General features: G+C 46.0%; 1 protein-coding gene across 2 annotated transcripts in view; it reads left to right on the top strand.

Annotated features, from left to right (window-relative positions):
- LOC144702082 (UBQ, helicase-c and DEAD-like helicase domain-containing protein) overlaps window positions 1–21,188 on the top strand; it is a 67,406-nt gene that overhangs the window by 5,819 nt on the left and 40,399 nt on the right. For both annotated transcript variants that reach the window (XM_078573956.1, XM_078573955.1), the window contains exons 5-14: window positions 515–670; window positions 922–990; window positions 1,065–1,187; window positions 1,258–1,407; window positions 1,576–1,707; window positions 1,800–1,879; window positions 2,176–2,270; window positions 2,363–2,430; window positions 14,953–15,054; window positions 15,159–15,223. In XM_078573956.1, the coding sequence (XP_078430082.1) occupies window positions 515–670; window positions 922–990; window positions 1,065–1,187; window positions 1,258–1,407; window positions 1,576–1,707; window positions 1,800–1,879; window positions 2,176–2,270; window positions 2,363–2,430; window positions 14,953–15,054; window positions 15,159–15,223 (1,040 nt within the window). The remainder of the gene's footprint in view (window positions 1–514; window positions 671–921; window positions 991–1,064; window positions 1,188–1,257; window positions 1,408–1,575; window positions 1,708–1,799; window positions 1,880–2,175; window positions 2,271–2,362; window positions 2,431–14,952; window positions 15,055–15,158; window positions 15,224–21,188) is intronic.

Here is a 21,188-nt window from a genome sequence, read left to right as displayed (position 1 = left end):
CAACCAGATCGGGAGTATAAGACATGAATGAATTTCAAGAAAGATGGTTCCCACTTTGGGATTGGTCAAGCAGGACCTAGGCTGACTGTGGAGTGATCCACGATCAGAGGGGAGAGGAAGCGACTTCAGGCTTCTCCCATTCTGTTCTTCTGTGTTCTTCGTTCTCTATTCTGTTCCCGAAAACTGTCCATTGATAACTTTTATCTATCAGTAACCCACTGGAATGGATACAATAGCTGAAGAAAGAGGGATGGACCATGGAGAGAGACCAAGGCAGAGTGAGGAACCCCCTGCCAGAGAGATGGGCAAAATGTAGAGTAAAAATTCAAAGTCAAGTAACATTAAGGAAGTTCGCTATCTTATAGAAGAGAGAGAACCCATAAGACTAGTTACATATACGCCTCAATCTCCATAAAAATATATTATATGGTCAACTCTTACTATTTTTTTAATCCAGCTTAGCATTCTGTGTTGCTAAAAACAAATCTGGAATCTCATTGGATTGAATATGTAGGAAAGAAAAACATCAGGAAGTATGAAGCCATTTTCCTTCTCGCTAGAAGATATCATCACTTTCAAGCACTCAGAAAGCTTCTTGGAAGAACCTAGATTTAGAGTGCCGAAGAAAAAACCACCAGAACCAGACAGCAGTGCCGAATGCCTTTGCCAGGTGATGTTTAATATTGCATTATGGGGAATATGAATGACTTCTAGATGATGCCGTCCAATTTAATTTTGATAATCCAATGTTTTTGCATAAGTTATATCAGTTGAATTTAATGGGGTTCCTGTGAATTTTGTTCTCTCTATGTTTCTTCCCCTCAGTCCTGCAGTAATGGAGTTTAATTGAACTTATGAATCTCCCCAGTAATTATCTTATGCTTTTCATGGAGAGTGAGGGTGACAAACTATGAACGGCAGGTCACGACTCCCTTACAACCTTTGGATATGGTTGGGCACCTACATCAGGGTTTAGGAATGCGTGGCCAGGTTTCTTCTTTTTCTAGTGTAATGGAATAATTTTTTTTATTTTCATTACATTACAAGTTGTTCATCTTCAATAGATTGCACATATTCAAGAGTTCCAAGAAAGAGAGGCAGTTTATGTGGACCTTCCGAGTGTTCTTTCTGACAACACTATATCTGCTCTTAAAGGAATCGGCATTTCTCAATTATATAGCCATCAGGTGTGTCTTAGCGGTTTTCTTTGGAAAATCTGCTCAGCAGAAGTACTATAGTTCTTGAGATCACTTGCAGGCAGATGCCGTCTGTGCTACTCTTGGCGGTAAAAATATAGTTGTTGCAACATCAACATCTAGTGGAAAATCTCTGTGCTACAATATTCCAGTTTTTGAAGAGCTGAGTCGGAATGCAGCATCTTGTGCTTTATATCTCTTCCCAACGAAGGTTTGCACTGAACTAAACTCAAGTTCCAGGAGGGATTATTGTTCATAATTTGAAAACATACACCTCGTGTCAGCCTGTCTCTTCTTATACCTCCAGTGGCCAGTGTTTTTTTTGGTGCTGATCTTATAGATATTTATGTTACCTATGACTTTTTCTTGTCTGAAACAGGCTTTGGCTCAGGACCAGCTCAGAGCGCTACATGATATGACAAAAGATTCGAGTGAAACTATACATTTTGGTGTCTATGATGGTGATACGCCGGAGCTTGATCGTACCTTTATTCAGAATAATGCCAGACTTGTATGATTTATCCCTCGGAAGTAAAAAGTGCCAGTTCTATTTTTTACCATTATATCAGTATTCAAGTTTACTGTTTCTTTCCGACAGTGCAGATAATCACAAATCCTGATATGCTGCATGTTTCAATATTGCCGTTTCATCAGCAGTTCAAACGGATCTTATCAAATCTAAGGTTGTGTAAGCCTGCTTTATAACTTTACTTTTACCATCAGAACAATTTACATTTCCTGTAATTAGGGCTCGAGAGAGGAGGTGACCTTGTGATTAAATAAAATTCGGACATCTTTCCTTCAATGGATTGAAAAAGGGGTTATACCTTTTTATCTTTCTATGTTTCTTTCTTGGATATGCATCATCTTTTTTACTTTTAAATTTTTACTGTGGATTCCTGATGGATGTCATTTTCAGTTAATTATTATTATTTTTGGAAAACAATTTTCAGTTAAATAATGTCCTTGATTGAATCAGATTTATCGTAATAGATGAGGCGCATGTATATAAAGGGGCGTTCGGATCCCACACTTCCCTTATAATACGAAGATTGTGCCGCATCTGTTCTCATGGTAGATTTCTTCACAAAATAAATTTATAAAAATTCCGCCACGACTTATTTTATTTTTCACTTTTGGGTGCTGAGATATGCTTTCTTGTGCAGTTTATGGGAGGGTCCCTTCCTTTATTTTTTGTACTGCAACCTCTGCTAATCCTCAAGAGCATGTAATGGTAAGATTCGTGATAGAGCCGATCAGGGCCTTATCATTTTCTAGGTTAAATTCTTATAAAAAATATTTTTCTGTTTCAATATTTTGATTTTTAGAATGATTTTTTTCGTTTTGAAAAATGAGAAGTAATTTTTTATTATTCATGTGAGTTCTTTTATGATAATATTCCTTATGTCGCGTCATATCTATGTCACAAATACTACGTCCAGAAACTGTAGCCCGCTTTGAAAGAATCAAATTTCAATCCTTTGCGGAAAGTTCTCTTTTTCTGTCACAGAAACTCTACGAAATGAATTTTGCCTTGATTTTTGGAGCACACATGTTTAAGAGTTTCCCCACTTTATATTTCAAAAAAAAAAAGAGTTTCCCCACTGTAGCAATCCGTTGCTTGTTGACCCATTTTCTGTCCATTTTATTCCACCATCATGGTTCAATACTCACCATGATCTTAGAATAATCTCATTAAGAATCCTAAGTTAAAGAATGAAGATGTTATCTTCTGGTTTTATGATTTTTTGTTATTCTTCCTAGAAACCTAACCATTTGTCTATTAAAAAAAAATAACCTTTTTTTCAGAGGTCCTTCAGGGACTCCGATTCTGTTTAGTATCGTTTCAATTCCTTTTCAATGTTCCAAATAAGAAAAAATATTAATTTGAGATGAACATTGAGTTTAATCACAGTCATTCAAAAAAAATTGAGATTAATCACATCGCAGATAGTCTCCAACGATTACACAATTGGCCAACAAAACTGGCTATCTATGGGTCACCTCAAGGAATACATTAAACGAATCAGGAAGGCGCTTAACAGTGGGCACCTTGATGAATCAAAAGCCTGGATGACCTTAAAGATACCGGAACCCTATTGGAAGAAGAGGAGAAAAAGTCGCAGGGACTTGGGCAATAGGAGACAACGGTCAAGGCAGCTGTGGGTCGAGGGAGAAGCTTACACGAGGTTATTTTATCTCATGGCTAATGGATGGAGGAGATAAAATTGGATATTGAAGGTGCAGGTGGGAAACCAGGAGTTGATGGGATCTCTAGCAGTCGGTAGATCGCTGACTGAACACTTCACGACCTACTCATTGAAGGGGGGAGAAATAATTGATGGTTGAGTGGCAGGGGAGCAAGTTAGTTGACCCAATGCGATCAGGGGAGTTAATGAGACGCTTCTAAGGTGAAGAAATCAGAGCGGCCATCAAGAGACCAAATGGTGAAGTGAGAGGGCTTTCCAGTATTGTTCTTTACTGCAGCATGGGATTTAGTCAAAATAGAGTTTACGGCCATGTTAGAGGAATCCCGTAGAGGGAACTACATGACAGAGAGAATTGATTGTGCTTACCTGGTTCTAATACCTAAGTGTAAAGAGTCCTTCTCTAATCCTATATATCTCATTAAATCAAAGGTTTATGCTAATATGTTAAGGGAGGTGATTGGGAAGTCTGTTGGACTTTTCCAGTCTGCTTTTATTCTGGGGAGACAGCTGGTGGACAGTGCTGTGGTCGCATCAGAGATCATTGCGGCGGAGAAAATTAAGAGGACCAAGGATTTCATGTTGAAGGCGGATTTCTTGAGTTATATGACTCCCTAGACTGGGACTTCCTATAGACATCTTTGAGCGAAGAGGCTTTCCTACAGAATGGGTGGTGTAGATTAAGTGATGTATCGCATCCTTCTCCTTAGCGGTGAACAGGCCCCTTGAGGGATGATGGATTCAAGCAGGACCCTATGGGCTCCTTTGCTAAGAGCACGAACCAGGCTTGCTCCCACTCCTACTGCTAGGGTTTCAGATCCCTAGCATCCCAGCAGGTATCCCTCTACTATGGTATGCTGACTACACAATTTTCTTTATGGATGAATCAGTGGAGGAGGCCAAGAATCTTTCCACCCTAGTGGGCTTCTTCACAGACTGCTGGGGACTTCACATCTACCATAGCAAATCAGTTTTTGTCGGCTTTGGGTTATTGTCAAACAAAGAGTTCCTATGCTCCGGACCGGAGCCTCGGGGATGGCTATTGTAACATTATCCATAAAGTGCCTGGGACTGCCTTAAACATGGTCTCAGCAATGGCATAAACTGGCAACCAGTCATAGTGAAGATGGAGTGGCAACTTGAGGGATCGCAGACGATAGTGTTGTTGATGGGGTGGGAAGAATGGGGAGGGCTATTTGCTTTGCTCTGGGCACTATGGCTGCACTGCAACAATGTGATTTTCACAGGACGAGAGGCATCACTGGTCAGCGTGGTACACAATGTGGAGAGTTTGATCTCTGTTTGGTGGACAGGGAGATGAATGGTAGATGTGGAGACTGCTTGGACCAAGTGTATAATTATGATATTTATGCTAATTAATCATATAGGGAGGATCACTTATCTCTGGTGACGTTTCCCTTCTTTTTTTTATAAAATGAATTAAAGTAGGAGAACTCACTATGCACTGGATCTAGATCACCTAAAATCCTTCCAACCTAATCTAGTTTGAATACGAGTTACCAAGGGCTTTCTGTCAACATTAATAATGATGACTTTTGAAGCATCAGGGATCATCAGAGAAAGTTCACAAAATATATTTAAGGAGACATTTCCAAATGATGTATGATCAACTCTTCTGCTCAGGTTGAAATTCTCCTGTAGGATTCGTGTTCTGAGTCTTGGAGTTCTGCACGACTTCAACGTTGTCCACAAAATGTTTCCTGACTGTTCAACAATGACTTTGGTTTTCTCCTTTTTTTCTAGTCTCAACAGATCTAATATTTGAATTGAAGTTTATATCACCCTTTATGATATCTGTTTATTATCTTAATAGGAGGAAAAAATCTGGATATTTTTCTCATGTCACTTCATTATCTTGTGTCTTGAATAAGTGTGTATAAACATTAAAAAGTCCAATGTGGCATACTTATTTAATACATTCACAATCTCCTTTCATATCCATTTTTTGATTGTGACAGATCTCCTTGTCTGCTACAATCTCCTTGCTAGAGTTACTCACAAGCTAGGTTTTGAGGAAAGAGAGAATTCTTTTCTTTCTCACATGGAATCCTTCCATATTTATAGGATTCCAAGTAGGCCCACAGATTCTAGAATCATCAGGTCTAGAATTCTAGAAGATCCTAAGATTCTATAACACTTTAGATGATTCTAGAATATCCTAGAAGATTCCACAATAAAATAAACATAAAACATAGGATTCTCCGGCTGACATCTAATAGTTCCCTACTATTGTCGATCTTTACCATCGATCCCAAACCTACTAGTGATGTGGGAATATTGCTCATAATGAAAAGCATCCCAAATTCATTTCTGGAATCCCATGTAAATAGGGACATAATACGAGTATAAGCTCATTTAATAGCCGATATGAACCCTCAAGTTCAGATCAGGGAGAGGACGGGAAGGGAGGTAGAAGACGTTGGAGTGGTCGTCGGTGCAGGGACGGGGAATGACGAGGTGGACTTTGGCATGGCGAGGGGCAGGCAGAATGGAAGTCACCGAGAAAGAGGTCCAACGGGGTGATCATCGCTGGAGAGGAGATAATGGCGGTATGGATTTTGTCGGCAGAGACAAAGGTGAACCTAGGGTTGTTAACCTTTTGGCAAGGATACAGACAGAGCTTCCCCCAGGTACAGAACTTCTCGGCCAAGTTAGGTGATGGCTCAGTATTTCAGTATTGGTTGGATGGATGGTCACCACAAGGCACATGTGTGATGCATTCTCTTGCTTGTATTCACTCACACGGAGCCCTAACGCCAAGGATCGGGAACTGTTGGGATGGAGTGTGGAACCCAATGTTGGTGCCCTGTCAAACTAGAGGGTTGCAGAATTCTTGGACATGCAGCAGTCCCTAGGACAGTTAAGCCCAAGGTGCAGTGAACATGTTAGTGAGATACTATTCCCTATGGGCTAATGGGCCCTGTTCTATAAGCCCATTAGCCCTATTATCACTCTCTCTCTCTCTTAGGGTATATATACCCTCCTATGTACACTCTTAATCCTTTATGTCGTTATCTTCTTCTCTTCCTCCTTTCTCGCCAAACCCTAAACCTAGGGCTTGACATGGTATCAGAGCTCTAGAGCTCCTCAACCTAGGGTTTGACATCAGCCTCTCGCTGTCTAGCGAACCTGGAGCGTGACCGACGGATCAGCTGCAGCCAGGTTGACGAACCAGCCAAACCCTAGGTTTGGCCAGATCATCGACCCTGTGCAGGACTAGCCGCAGCCAGCCCGCGGAGCTACCGGAGACTTCAGCTGCAGCCAGCCGCAGCGACAGCCGCAGACAGCCGCGGACCAGCCGCAGCAAGCCGCAGCGTCAGCCACAGCCAGCCGCAGCCTCAGCAGCAGCCAGCCGCGGACCAGCCGCAGCAAGCCGCAGCCTCCGCCGCAGCCAGCCGCAACCAGCCGCAGCATCTGCCGCAGCCAGCCGCAGACTCCGCCGCAGCCAGCCGCAGCCTCCGCCGCAGCTAGCTGCCACCGCAACCCAGCTGTTCCGATGTTGGATCCATGGTGTTGTCCTCCACTCCACGGGTCAGACACGTCAGCCGGCATTCACGCCTTCGCTGATGTCCAGGGGCTTCACGGATGCAGACTCCCAAAAGGAACCGTTGTCACACAAGGTCACTCATCCACTGCCTTGGTCCCCGACTCGACGTATCTCCAGTGTCCAAACCTGCTTCAGTGGCGTCATTTTGTCGAAACTACTCTCAAAGCCCGCCAACTGTTCAAGCATTATACGGAGGATCCTCTTCTACCGACCCATCCGCACTATGCTGCGTGGGAAGCCGAAGAACATTTTGTCCTCGGATGGCTCTACACGAACACCCTGGCTCCCTCGTTCCGTGAATGCTTCCCTCGTCGCTCGACAGTGAAAGGGTTTTGGGACCAGGCGAACACATTTTGTGGACGAGAGGGGGACAATTGGCGTCTCTTTATGCTGGTGGCAAAGGCCAGCAACCTTCGCCAGGGAGCGATGTCCATCTCGGACTATGCCTTAGAGCACAAGAAACTTTGGGACGAGGTGGACTACTATTTGCCGATCGATGATCCGACGTGCAAGACATTCCAGAACGTCCTTCGCCCCCGCCTTCTGGGGTTCCTCAACAGCCTCAACAAGGAGTACGATGACACTCGTGGACGTGCCCTACACCGCATGAAGGACTTCCCACGATTGATGATCTGGTGAAGGAGAGCCACTTTCAGATCCTTGGAACTCTCCCATTGGAGGCGTCTCGTGACTCGACAGCCCTTCTCACTCGGCCTCCCTCTCCAAACCCTGCCTCCATTGCGGAGCCGGCTGCCTCCGGGATGGTTTGCTCATACTGCAGCAAGCCTGGACATCTCCGTAAGTGGTGTAAGAAGCGCCAATACGACATCTGAAAGAAGGAGGCCGCGGAAGGTAAAGCTATGGTCGCCCAGTCCACGTCTTCATCGTCCACCAGCACCAGTTCTACTACGACTCTTGAGCAGCTCCAGGCAGATTTGGCCCGTCTCTGCGACCAGATGGTTGCCATGCAGACTCCGACCCAATCAACGGCACATTTCGGCGGGTTCGGTGCGTCTCATTCTTTTCCATCTGATCAGTGGTATTGTGGTCATACGGCTCTTCACTCGCCTCTCGTGTCGGATACGACCTGGGTTCTTGATTCGGGGGCAACCGAACATATGACCCCGTTCAATGACTGATTTGTATCCTACGAGAGGCATAGTGGGAGCCGTACAGTCCTCACAGCTGGTGGTGGACGTTTGCGTGTGGCCGGTATTTGGGCAGTCTTTGTAGATGGCCTTGGTGTGGTCCGCAACGTCCTTTATGTCCCTGACCTGCGAGCTATACTTATGTCTCCTCAGTGTCTGGTTGATGCACTTTCGTGTTCATTTCACCTTCAGCCTGACGGGATGTTTCTGTCTGACAAGGTGGGCCGGACTCCACCGATTAGGCGGGAGAACGGGCTGCTGTTGTTGGACAATGGGGGTCGCTCTCAGTGCTTTCTGGTGCATCGCCACCTCCGGTCAGTCGATGAGCAGCGCAGAGGACGTCTTCAGCTGGCTCACCAGCGGCTGGGTCACCCGCCCTTTTCCATTTTACAGCGTCTCTTTCCTTCGATGTGTACCGGATTGGACCTTCAGACGATTGTGTGTGACGCTTGCCAGCTGGCCAAGCATCGTCGTTCATCTTTCTCTCCGTCCACGTCTCATCGACTCCGCTGGTTCGCATCCACAGTGACGTTTGGGGACCAGCCCCGCAGGTCAGCCTAAAGGGCCACCGCTACTTTCAGATTTTTGTTGACAAGGCCACCCGCTACACCTGGGTATATTTGCTGACTGCGAAGTCCAAGGTCGCACCGACAGTCCGCCATTTCTACGCCATGGTTCACACACAGTTTGGCCGGGGTATCCAGTGCTTCCGCTCCGATAACGCCCGGGACTTCTTTAATGCTGATTTGGCCGCGTACTTCGCGGATCATGGGATTCTACATGAATCCTCTTGTGTGGCTACTCCTGAACAGAACGGTATGGCAGGACGTCGAATCGGGTATGTCACTTCGACAGCTCGTACGCTTCTGCTGAATTACAGTGTCCCATGGGTTTATTGGGGTGAGGCGATTTTGATGAGTACCCATCTCGTCAACCGTATCCCCTCCCAGCCCCTCGGGTTCAGCAGCCCCTTGGATCGGATGAACGCGGCTTTTCCCCATCTATCGTTGCGGACTGGACTTCTACCTCGCGTCTTCGGCTGCACAGCGTATGTTCATGACACGGCTCCATCTCGCACGAAGCTCGATGCTCGGGCCCTTCGGTGCGTCTTTGTGGGGTACGCCTCCCTCCAGAAAGGGTATCGTTGCTATCATCCCCCGTCTCGGCGGTTTTTCATCTCGGCAAACGTCACCTTTGCCGAGCATGAGCCTTATTTCGGTGGCTCTACCTCGTCCCGCCTCCCGTTGGATGAGGTTTCCTCGGTTCCTCACTTGGAACCCTTTCCGTTTGTGGAGCCCACTGCTCCAGCGTCGCCATCTACCTCTCCGGATCCGTCTCCCCGTACTTCGTCTGCACCCGTGTCTTCCCCTGAGGGGTCTTTGGAGTTACCTTCCACTTCTCCACTTTCACTTCCGGCACCCTTGCCACCTCCTTCTGCTGCTCCTCCTTCTGACACTTCTTCTCCCGGTGCATCATCTCCTTCCCCCGGTGAGTCCACTTCCACTCCCGGGGAGTCATCCTCTCCTCCCGGTGACAGTTCCCCATCTCTTGCTTCCGCTCCTTTGTCGGACGATCCATCCCACCCGCCTGCTGATGACGATGCTCAGTTGGGATGGCCTATCGCCTTTCGAAAAGGGGTTCGTCAGTGCACTCGCACACCCCTCTACCCCTTATCTCACTATATCTCCTTCGACCGGCTGAGTACTCCCTACCGGCTGTTTCTTACTCGCATCGAGTCGGATCCCCTTCCCCGCCACCTAGCCGATGCTATTGCTTCTCCTCATTGGAAAGCGACGATGGACGAGGAGATGCAGTCCTTGCTCAAGAACCACACTTGGGATGTCATTCCCCTCCCTCCTGGCAAGAGGGCGGTGGATTGTAAGTGGATACATGCCAAGAAGCATCATGCGGATGGTACTCTCGAGCGCCTCAAGTCTCGCCTTGTGGCTCGGGGGTTCACTCAGACTTATGGCGTGGACTACTTCGAGACGTTCTCTCCTGTGGCGAAGATGGAGACAGTCCATCTTCTCTTGGCACTTGCGGCTCATTTCCACTGGATGATTCTTCAGTTCGATGTGAAGAACGCCTTTCTACATGGTGATTTGACGGAGGAGGTGTACATGCAGAAGCCTCCCGGGTATACCCTCGGCCCCTCGGGTACCGTCTGCCGACTGCGGAAGTCCCTTTATGGACTGAAGCAGTCACCGCGGATGTGGTTCGGCCGGTTCTCTTTGGTCATGAAGGCCGAGGGTTACACTCAAAGCAATGGGGATGCCTCCCTATTCTTCCGTCACAGTCCTGCTGGTGTATCTATTTTGGCCGTGTACGTCGACGACATTCTCATTACGGGGTCTGATTCTGCCGAGGCCAGCTGCCTCAGCTCTGCGTTGGCCAAGGAGTTGCCAAGGCCCTCGGCCTCTTCGCTACTTCCTCGGCCTTGAGGTGGCATACTCCCCCCGGGGGATCTTTGTGTCGCAGCAGAAGTATGCCGTCGACTTACTGGCCTTGACAGGCATGACCGAGTGTGCGCCGGTGAGTACTCCCAATGATCCTAACGTGAAGTTGGGTAAACTCGGCCCCGGTGAACGCCTATCAGTACCAGCAGGTGGTGGGGAAACTCCTCTACTTGACGCACACTCGGCCAGATATCAGCTTCGCTGTCAACCTCCTCAGTCAGTTCATGCACTCTCCGCGGGAGATCCATCGCCAGGCTGCCCACCGGGTACTCGCGTACCTAAAGAGCTGCCCCGGGAAAGGCTTGCTCTTCCCTCGGAGTATGGAACGGACCATGAAGGTCTACACTGACGCGGACTTTGCCGGCTTGATTGTGGACTGTCGTTCTACCACGGGGTACTGCACATTTGTCTTCGGCAGCCTCGTCAGTTGGAAGAGCAGCAAGCAGGACAAAGTGTCCCGCTCCAGTGCTGAAGCCGAGTACCGAGCCCTTGCCGATGGGGCCTCTGAAGGCCAGTGGATTTACGGGATCCTCCACGATCTTCGCGTGGAGTATTCTGGCCCGATCCACTTCTACTGCGACAACAAGTCGGCAATTGCTCTGGCCAAGAACCCTGGTCAACAGGGCCGGATCAAGCACATGGAACTCCATCGCTACTTCTTAAAGGAGCGCATGGACGAGGGGATCTTTGATCTGGACTTTGTTGTCTCAGCTGATCAGGCCGCAGATGTCCTCACCAAGGGACTTTCTCGACCACTTCTCCAGCGTGCAGTGTCCAAGCTCGGCATGGACGACATCCATACTTCGCTTGCGGGGGGTGTTAGTGAGATACTATTCCCTATGGGCTAATGGGCCCTGTTCTATAAGCCCATTAGCCCTATTATCACTCTCTCTCTCTCTTAGGGTATATATATGTTGAACCGTGTCTCTTTTCTCTCTCTTCTTTATCTTCTCTCTCTTACCCATTGTGAGTGGGCCATGCTGTATAAGTGGCCCACATGGGCGAATTCTCTTCTCACGTGGGAGCTCCTTAATGAGCCCCACACGTGGGACACTTGTAAGGAGGGGCCTTTAAAGGGCCCCAAACCCTAGCCGTTTTTACTGAGTTTTTTCTCTTCCTTTCCAAAGGGTGCCGACCTGAGAGGAGCTCTCTGATACGACCCTGCCAAGGACTTACCAGAGGACCAAGCGCCGTCGGTCAAACATGGCGTAGCGGTCAACAAAGGAGTCATATAAATAAAGGCACCGGGAGAAAGAAACGGGTCTTTTTGGCATTTTAGAAGTCGCGAGCCTGGTGAGCGGGAGACGCCCGAACCAGAGGGAGGAGGTCCATTCGAATTGGACTCCTATTTCTTTCTTCTTTCTATTTTTCGTTGTTAGAAAACACTTTCCTATTCTACTTGTTTCCTCTATTCCACGTTCTTGGAATGAGAGTTCTTGATTTCTGTTACGGGGCTAGACGCGTTCTTGATCGACTGAAGATCCTTGGAGGAGGGAACGTAACACTCTCTCCCTCTCTCACTCTTCTCAGAACTAGTCAACAATATACCCTCCTATGTACACTCTTAATCCTTTATGTCGTTATCTTCTTCTCTTCCTCCTTTCTCGCCAAACCCTAAACCTAGGGCTTGACAGAACAAGATGGCTGGACATGGGTCAATGGCCGTTTCTCAGTCTGAAAGGCATCCACAAGAATTCGGGAGGGGCAAGATGAGGCTCGGTAATCATCCAGACATGTAGGTTCATATGGCAGCAGAAGGTCCCAATGAAGGTACAGATTTTTGCATGGCTTCCATCACGGAGAAGACTAATGACCGGGGCCTTTTGCAAAAGGCCATACCTCGTGGCATGTGTGTTATTGTCAAGAGGGGAAGAAGACTATCAACACCTATTTTTTAAGCACGATTTGGGCCACACAAGAAATATCAATGGTGAATGTGAACTCGGAAGAGGCTTTTTGGGGCTCAATCCAGAGTTTCAGGTGTAGAAGAAAGGAAGAAGAGGGGCGGGTACTGGTGGCTCTTTGGGCCATATGGTTGCATAGGAAGGAGGTGATGTTCAGGGGGAAGGAGGGCATCTACCAATGGGGCTATCCATGCGTTGGAGGGACTTAAGGCAGCATGGTTTCCTTGGGTCATGGATGAAGAGAGGGTTTGAACATGTGTGGATAGACTGAGATTGGCCTGTAAGGCCCTACTGGGAGGGTCACCTACTTGTCATGTGATCATCCCTTTCGATGTTTCAGAAAAAAACCCTCCTAAAGGAAGGGCTTCTCTATTTAAGGGAAATACAAGCATATTGGAAAAATGACTAAAATGCCCCTATTGGGTTGGAACGACTAAACCTGTCCTAGGTACTACAGGGATAGTATCAGTAGCTTAATTACAGATTGGATCATTAACTATGATTTGGATCTGACTGCCGTCATGTCTCATTAAGGTAAAATACAAATCTAAGAGATAAAATTGAAAAGAAAAAGTAAAATCAAACTAACAAAAAGTAAAGGCAACAGAAAATAATCATCGTGGCCTTGTGACATTCACACTTGCCTTGTTTTACTTTCTTTAGTTAGTTTCCCCCACACCATGGTTGCAGTCAAACTTTTTCTGACCGCCCTCCAGGTTCTTGAATGCCATGCTTGTCTGGGCGAGCGCCAATTCCAGGCGGTTCAGAAGACGAATGCCACCACCACCAGATCTAGTGCAGATATCTCCTAGAACAGACCCAGGGGTGTTTCTGGAAAGTGCAACCCCCCGTTCTTTTGAGTTCTCTACCCTCGGCATGAGCTCTCATCTATCTCTTCCTTTGTCTCCCAGGGCACTCCAATCTTTTGGTTAATTTATCTCCTATCTCCCTCTGGATTTCTGGTACATTATCTAAGGATTGTATCGTGAGATTAATACACCAAGGCTGGTCCATTAACACAATTAAATACAATTTTGATGTTCAGCTGGTATAGGAGCCATGAAAAGCTATAAACATGAGTGAGAAATATATCAATTGATGCGAGTCCGTGGGAAACCAATCTGAGGTAATTAATAGCTTCATTAGGGCCAACTTTGAAAACACATTTACAGCCTAACAAATTAGATGAAGCTCTGTGACCCAGACATAGTCAGATAATCCCACATCTCTTCCATTGATGTAAGCCACCTCAGAGGATCCAACACCTCACCTCAGAATGTTTTGTTGGTATGCCTGACCATTCAATGGCGAAGCTAAGTTAAAAAGGAGAGGTGATTACGGTTGACAGCATGATGGGGAAAATGGGGTCAGGGCTACAAAACCCTGCATTCATGACAGAATCCTATAAATATCACATAAACTTGTTCCTCCACATTTGTCTGCCCGAACCGTGACGTCAAAGTGAGCTTTATGATCTATTTCTTGGTCCACGATCAAGTTGTGTGAGAATGATCAGGGGAATTTCCACCATTCCAATGAGAAAGGCCCTCACATTGTTGTTAAGGCTGAATATTTCTTAAAATTAAACCCAATTTGTGGCAGAATTCTCTTAGATTTAGAGTTTCTCAGTTTGGATTAGCTCCAGTGTCAGATTTAAATGATCAAATAATTACTATCCTTGATATTGTAGTAAGATTTCAATTTCAGTTTGGAGGATATTTGTAGGGAATGAGAGATTGTTGAACTGAGAACAGATCTCTTGCTGAGAAAGTCATCGAAGAAGATCTGGAATGTAGAATTGAAGCTAGACAGTATGCTCAGGAGTAAAAAACACATTAGCTGAGTTCTTTCATCAGCTTTTCATAGGGCCTCATCTATACATTATGCAGATTCAAATCCACTGCCTGCTGGTTGGGTCCAAAGTTTACTACTATAAAATAAAAAGGGACATAGAGATAAATACATAGCCTTCAGGCTTTAATTTTAAAATGAAAAGACTGTTTTCACCAAAAATAAGTTCAACCTAGTGTCCGTGGCATCTGTTATTCAGTTCACAGATTTAAAAGAAGAGACCAGTGCTTGTTGCTATATGTACAAATTTAAAAAACTTGTCTGTCTTTACTTGTCTATATTTTCTCATTGCCATGAGTACGAGGGAAAATGGTGGAGATATTCATTGCATTTTTTTTAAATCTTATGTTCTTTATTATTTGCCAATTCTAATTTCTGGAATAGAGTTTTTTAGAGGTGTGGCAAGTAATTGTTGGTGCCTCTCACCTTCAGAAGTAAGATTATGAGAATCATTTAGAAAGAAGTGTTACGAGTTAGCTCTCTATAATGATGTCCCATGCCATGCTAACCTTCTCCTTATATTGTTTAACTTCAATCCCAATGCTCTCAATATCATTTTTTCTTGATCTTTCTTTTTTCTTTCTTGAATCATATGAATTTGTTGTTGGATCTTATGATACAGGAACTGGGAAACCTTGAGGAATTGGAGTTAATCTCAAATGATGGGAGTCCTTGCGGTCCAAAACATTTTCTCTTGTGGAACCCTCCTCTTCGTTATTCTTATGTAATCCCCTTTTCATATTCTTAGGTTTCTTAGTTCAAAAATAAAAATTTGATTGGGTCCATGGTCTAGTTTCCCCTTGGAAAACATAAAGTTTTGCATTGTAGGAAGCAACCCAGCAAGTACAGAAGGAAAGTTTTGACAGAGATGAAGTGATCGGCCGACGCTCAAGGTAATGTGCTAATTAGTACTATATTTTTTTCTTTCAGTCCATCTTCTACATATCTAGTCAATGCCATATCTACCTTATTAATTGTCTTAAATCTGGTTCTTTTACCCAATATACATATCTTGCACCACAAATTCTCTTTAAGAGACAATACTCCCTTCCCCCATGCACATAGCACTCCGTTGATGGAGGAGGACCAATCAAGGGCAGCCATTTGGCAAGCCCAAGAGATATGTGATAAGAACCTCAGTCTAGGTTCATATCAGAAGGAGGGTAGAGGATGAGGCATGGTAGACGTTCGCGGGGTAGGAGAGTCAAAATGGGAATGATAGGAGGGGTCGAACAGATGGGGCAGGGATCGACCAGGGACGAGCCGCCTGATGACGCGGTGAAGGGTTGACGATCGCGGGGACGGGGATTCTCGGAGACTAGAAGAGAACTGAATTGCAATGGTAGAGATTGGATTAGAGGGGAACCGGCTGAAGATCCGGTGAGACGATCACGGCGATAGGGTATCGCTGGATGGTCAAGTTGACGGGACAGAGACAGGGAGGATTGAGGTAGTGATCCATGAGGCCGATCTTACCTTAAGTCTTGACTGCCCTCCTCAAGGGAGGGCTACACATATTTATAAGAAAAGGAAGCAGTCTACCCTAAACATGAAATGACTAAAATGTCCCTAGTGGGCTAAAATTCCCAAGATACCCTTTGGGGGTAGAGGATCGTATCAATATGTCTATGTAAGAAACTAAAGAACAATAGATGGCACAATGGGAACTCTCTGGTGATCTGCTAAAGAAAGCCAACTAAGAAGAACAATGTTCGGGCTCTACTAGAGGTGGCACTAGGGGTGTCATCAAAGATGGGGCAGGAAGGCCTTGACTTGTTCACGTCAGGGTTCTCCATAGTGGAGGTTTAGCCAGTGGAGGCTGCTGGAACAGATCAAGAGGACGTGCTAGCTGTGGCAAAGACAACATGGCTCAATGCACTCTGTGGGGATTTGGCCGTCTTTGCACTGGCTGACATCACCTCCTATGATGGATACCCAAGCTACCCTACTTTGAATTTATGACTGGTGTCGAAGGTGGAGAGGTGATGTCAGAATGCCGGAGGTGCCAATGCCGGAGTGCCAGAATGCCACTGCCTTGAACCTGAAGAGAAAGAGCTGAAGAGGAATGGAAGAGGATGAGGTCTTTTTTCCTATTATAGGTTATCTTCATACCTCTCTATATCCCCATTTTGTTGATACTAAGTAGTGAAAACCTGGTGATGGCCTACAGGTTTCTTCCTTGAGGGTAATGGGACCTGTGACAAAGTCTCATTCTTAGTTAGTGCTTGTCCATTGCAGGTTTTTATCCATTGCAGTCTTTCAATTCAGATCCTATGTACCTCTGATATATTTGTAGGGACCTTAATGGGCCCTACTGTTCAGATATACACTTGATAATAAACAGATAAGTTCCTCTGAGGGGGATGTTCTGAATAGGATAGAGAGATTTACCTTCTTCAAACTCAAGATCAAAAGGTTGGCTTAAGTGCGACCTTTTCCCTCATTTCCAGAGTTTGATTAGAATGGAGAGCCTCCATCTCGGTATCAACAAAATTTTCTCTACTTAGTATAATATTTTTTCTTTGAAGTGACTAGACATGGTCCAAACCGTGCAAGCGAATCCTGCTCGTGCGGTTGGGCGAAAGTGCGGTGTGGTTGTGCGGTAAATCACACAGGATTTTCGCACACCGCACCGCACACCGCACAGGGGTCGGTGCGGTGCGGATTTTCGCAGTTGTACGAATCTTACCCCCCCTCCCCCCCTCTGCCCGCTGCTGCCGCCCCCTCTGGTCGTCCACGCTGCCCCGCCCACCCTTCTGGGCTGCGCTTCCTCCGGCCGTCCCCGTCCCCCCCTCCAGCCCGCGCCCCTCAGCCCGCACCCCACCCCACCCCTTTCTGCCTCCTACCATCCTACCCCGCCACCGCCCGCCGCCTCCTCCCTCTGCCCTCCTCCCCAGCCGCCGCCCCCACCCACTCCCCCACCTTTCGCCGCCTGCCGCTCGCCGACCGCCGCCTTCTCTCCACCCCTCCTTCGGCCGCGGTCCCCCGTCCACCGCCGCCGCACGGTTTGGACCATGTCTACTCCCAACGATCCCGCTTAGACATGGTCCAAACCCACCCGGCCGCCCCGCTCTCTCCGCTCTCCTCCACCCGCCACCGCCCGCCCCCCTCTCCGCCGCTGTCTACTCCCAAAAAGTCTTAAAAATACTTCAAAACGTGCGATTTTAGTGCACTGTGCGGTGCGCTTTTCTTGTATGGTACCCTTTTACTTCAATGGGTTTAGATTCCCAAGAACATTCATGATGCTCTATATTGGACTCTTGGACGGGTCAATGGCCCGCAACAATCAAACCAAAAAGTAAAAGCAACAATTTTGGGATGGTAGTAGTCTTAGTCTGTGGCTCAGCAAACATTACAAGGAGGTTTGACCTATGGAGGGCATTGGCTAGATTGGTATCCACCTTTCAAGGGTCTCTGATGTTTTTCAGGGGAGACTTTAATACTCTGAAGGCAAGAGACAGACGCAATGACAAGGGAGGGCAAGGTCCAGACTCGAGAGATTTCTAGTCCTTCATCTTTGATGTGGCCTTACAAAAAATGGGGCCAGTGGATTGTGTGTAAAAGTGGAGGAGCATGACATATCGTAGTATGTGATCTAGATTGGACAGACACTCGTGTTCAATTGAGTTGATGGAGCATTTCCCATTTGCAGTTGTGAGATCATTGCCGCGACCATTATCGAACCACACCCAGATTCTATTGGCGAGAAATGTGGGGGATAGGTGGTCCTTTTATTTCAAGCTAGAGAGATTGTGGTTACAACAAGTCAATTTCTAGGAGGTGGAGCAAACGTGGACTGCACAAATCAAATTTAGGAATGATAAAGAGACGCCCGCCATGAGAATAAAAAGGCTGACACAACACCTGATGGGCTATCAGAAGCAGGTTTGGGGAGACAGGAAGAGGAGGAAAGCAAAGCCTAATCTAAGGTAAAACAACTAGATGATTTGGAGGATAGTTGAGCCCTAGATCAAGAAGAGTCTAAGAGCATCAAAGATATCGATTGGGGTGGAAGAGGACAGGAAACTGGAGATGGCTTGGAGAGAACGCTCAAGACAAGTGTGTCTGCTTGAGACAAGTGTGACGAATGGCAGGAGAAACACATATCAGATCTTGAGAACAATGATTGCAAACCAGGAGCATGTTGATGCACGAGTGGTGGGATGGGCTATTGCAGATCACTTCCGCTCTTTCTCCAAAAAGTGAAAGAGAAACCAGTGGCAATGGAGTGGTAAGGGGACAAGTATGATGATTCTAGAGTACCAAGCAGAGCTGTTCAGACCTTTCTCATAGGATGAGGACAAGGTGGCAATCAGGGGACTACATGTTGAAGGGGTGCCAGGCCCATACTACATTATGATATTGTTTTATAGCGAGTTTTGGGAGCTGCTTGGGCCTGATGTGATGGCTGCATTTGAAGAATTGCATTACTGATTGAGTAATATGGAAAGGATCGATTGATCACAGCTCTTCCTTCTGCTGAAATGCCAAGGAGCCGCTAGAATGGAGGACTTCATATCCATTTCATTGTCCAATTCAATCCACCTTATCTTTGCCAAGCTGTTGGCGAACAGGCTAAGGGATGTGATTGGCGAGCTAGTTGGACGCTCTCAATCAACATTCATACTTGGACAGCTATTCATGGACTGGATAGTAGCAGCGGGAGAGATATTAGCATCATGCTGAAGGAAAGGTACCCAATAATTTATGTGAAAGGTACCCGATGGTTTATGACTCAACAGATCGGGATTTTTTGCGGGCCTCTATGAAAAGGAGGGGTACCCCAAAGAATGGATTGTGTGGGTGAAGCAATCTATTAACTCTCATTCATACCTTGTGTAAGTGAACGGACACCCAGAGGTAATGGTGCACACTAACACCACTACTGTTTGTCCTGCCAGTGGATGCACTTGCCATATGTACCAATCTAGCATGCTCCCAAGGACATTTTTTTTTGAAACGACTCCCAAGGACATTTTCGGGACTACCATATGACAAACTATCTTAATGGCATTCCTTCTCTGCAGTATGCGTATGAGACCACCTTCTTTATTGAAGGCTCCGTGGAGGAGGTTGACCAGTCTACTAAATCTATTTGAATATTTTTCATGTCTTCAAATGAACTGGGCCGAATCATTTTGTCTGAGCAGTGGGTTACCGAAAGAAGAGGAGAGTCAATGCGTAGAGGCATTGGGAACATCGATTGGGAGATTGTCGAAAAAGTATTTGGGCCTTCCATTGAATAGAGGGAGGGTGACAAAATAGATTGGCACCATGTTATAGAGAAGATAGAATGACAACTAGAGGGGTGGCAAGCCAAGGTGTTGTCGATGGGGGGGGACACCTGGTGTTGTTGCAATCAGTACTTTCAACCATCCCTTTCTTTCATCTTTCAGTATTCAAGATACCAGCAGGAATTGGAAAACGACTAGACAGGATGATGAGATGCTTATTATGGAGAGGATCTAGGGGGAACAAAGCCACGGGCTCGTGATGGTTTCATAAAACATTGTGTCGACCTATCAAATTGGGAGTATTGGGGATCTTGCACTTGCAAAGTATGAACACAATCACCGGCACAAGTGATGAGAAGAACCTCTCATTGTAGCCGTTGGCCCCTAAGAATGAACTAGGGTTTCAAAACAACGACTTAACTTTTAAATTAGGGTTGCCTAGTTTAAGTACTGGGTCTCCTTACATTGGTTGGTCAACAATCAATCAGAAATGAGTCACTTATTCTCCATGTGAGAGAATAAGTGACCACTCACATGAGATGTTAAAATCATTTATTCTCACTTGTGAGAGTAAATGACTTACAAAATGACAAAATAGTAGAGGTAACGGTTCAGCAGCAAACTGATAGATGTGGCTCACAACTAAAGGATAAATAACTTGTAAAGTAGTAAAAATGTGGCTCACAACTATTGGATAACTGATAGAAAGGTAAAGGTGCAGCAAACAAGATTGCTGGAATGAATCAGCAGCTCTTTTTCAGTCCAAAAGGCTTACATGGGGATCTGTGAGATGCAAGAGGACTTTACAATCATCCAGGCATGTAGGTTCATATGGCGACAAAATGTCCTACTGAAGCTATGAATTTTTGGCTGGCTTCTGTTACGGGAAGGCTAATGATGCAGGCCTTTCGCAAAAGGCTTTATTCAGATAAGAGATACATCATTGGCATGTGTATTATGCTCAAGAGGGGAAGCAGACTGCTAACACCTATTTTTTGTGTGCCCTTTTACTCGCACGATTTGGCTGAGCCAAGAGATATTAATGGTGAAAGTGAATTCTGAAGAGGCATTTTGGTGCTCAATCCAGAGCTACGAGTGTAAAATTAAAGAAGAAGGTGAGCAGGTCATAGCGGCAGAACCAAACAGGGTGAAGTTCACTGAGTTAGGTAGATAAGAGAGATGACGCCAGTAGAAGACTCTGATACCATGTCAAAAGCTCTGACTTCCTTGGTGCACCATTAACTTTGATGGATAAATGTGCAGATGAGGTTCAGGCTGTAAGATGATAGACAGATAGCTAGGGCTACAGAAACATAAATCCTTCATGTCTATTGAATAGGATGAACTCCCCACATAAAGTACATAGTGGGTTTGGATCATAAGATTCAAATCCCAGTTATTTACAACGGTAACAAAATAGATTTATGTTACATTTGGCATAGAGTGAAATAAAAGAGTGAGTATAAACTAGAAAAATGGGAAAAACAAATATGGACAGCTTCTGACTTCTAACACATGTGGCAGTTCTTAATAATTAATCCAACCTGTAAGTAATTACCGTAGGAACTTGAAGTTAGAGATAGAAATATTTATGATGTAGGACAGCTATTGAGAGGGGCGACTG

The sequence above is a fragment of the Wolffia australiana genome, chromosome 4, assembly GCF_029677425.1.
Source record: "Wolffia australiana isolate 7733 chromosome 4, ASM2967742v1".
NCBI classification, from domain to species: Eukaryota; Viridiplantae; Streptophyta; class Magnoliopsida; order Alismatales; family Araceae; genus Wolffia; species Wolffia australiana.
Note: the sequence above shows the minus strand (reverse complement) of the source record. Positions and strands in the feature narration are given on the sequence as shown.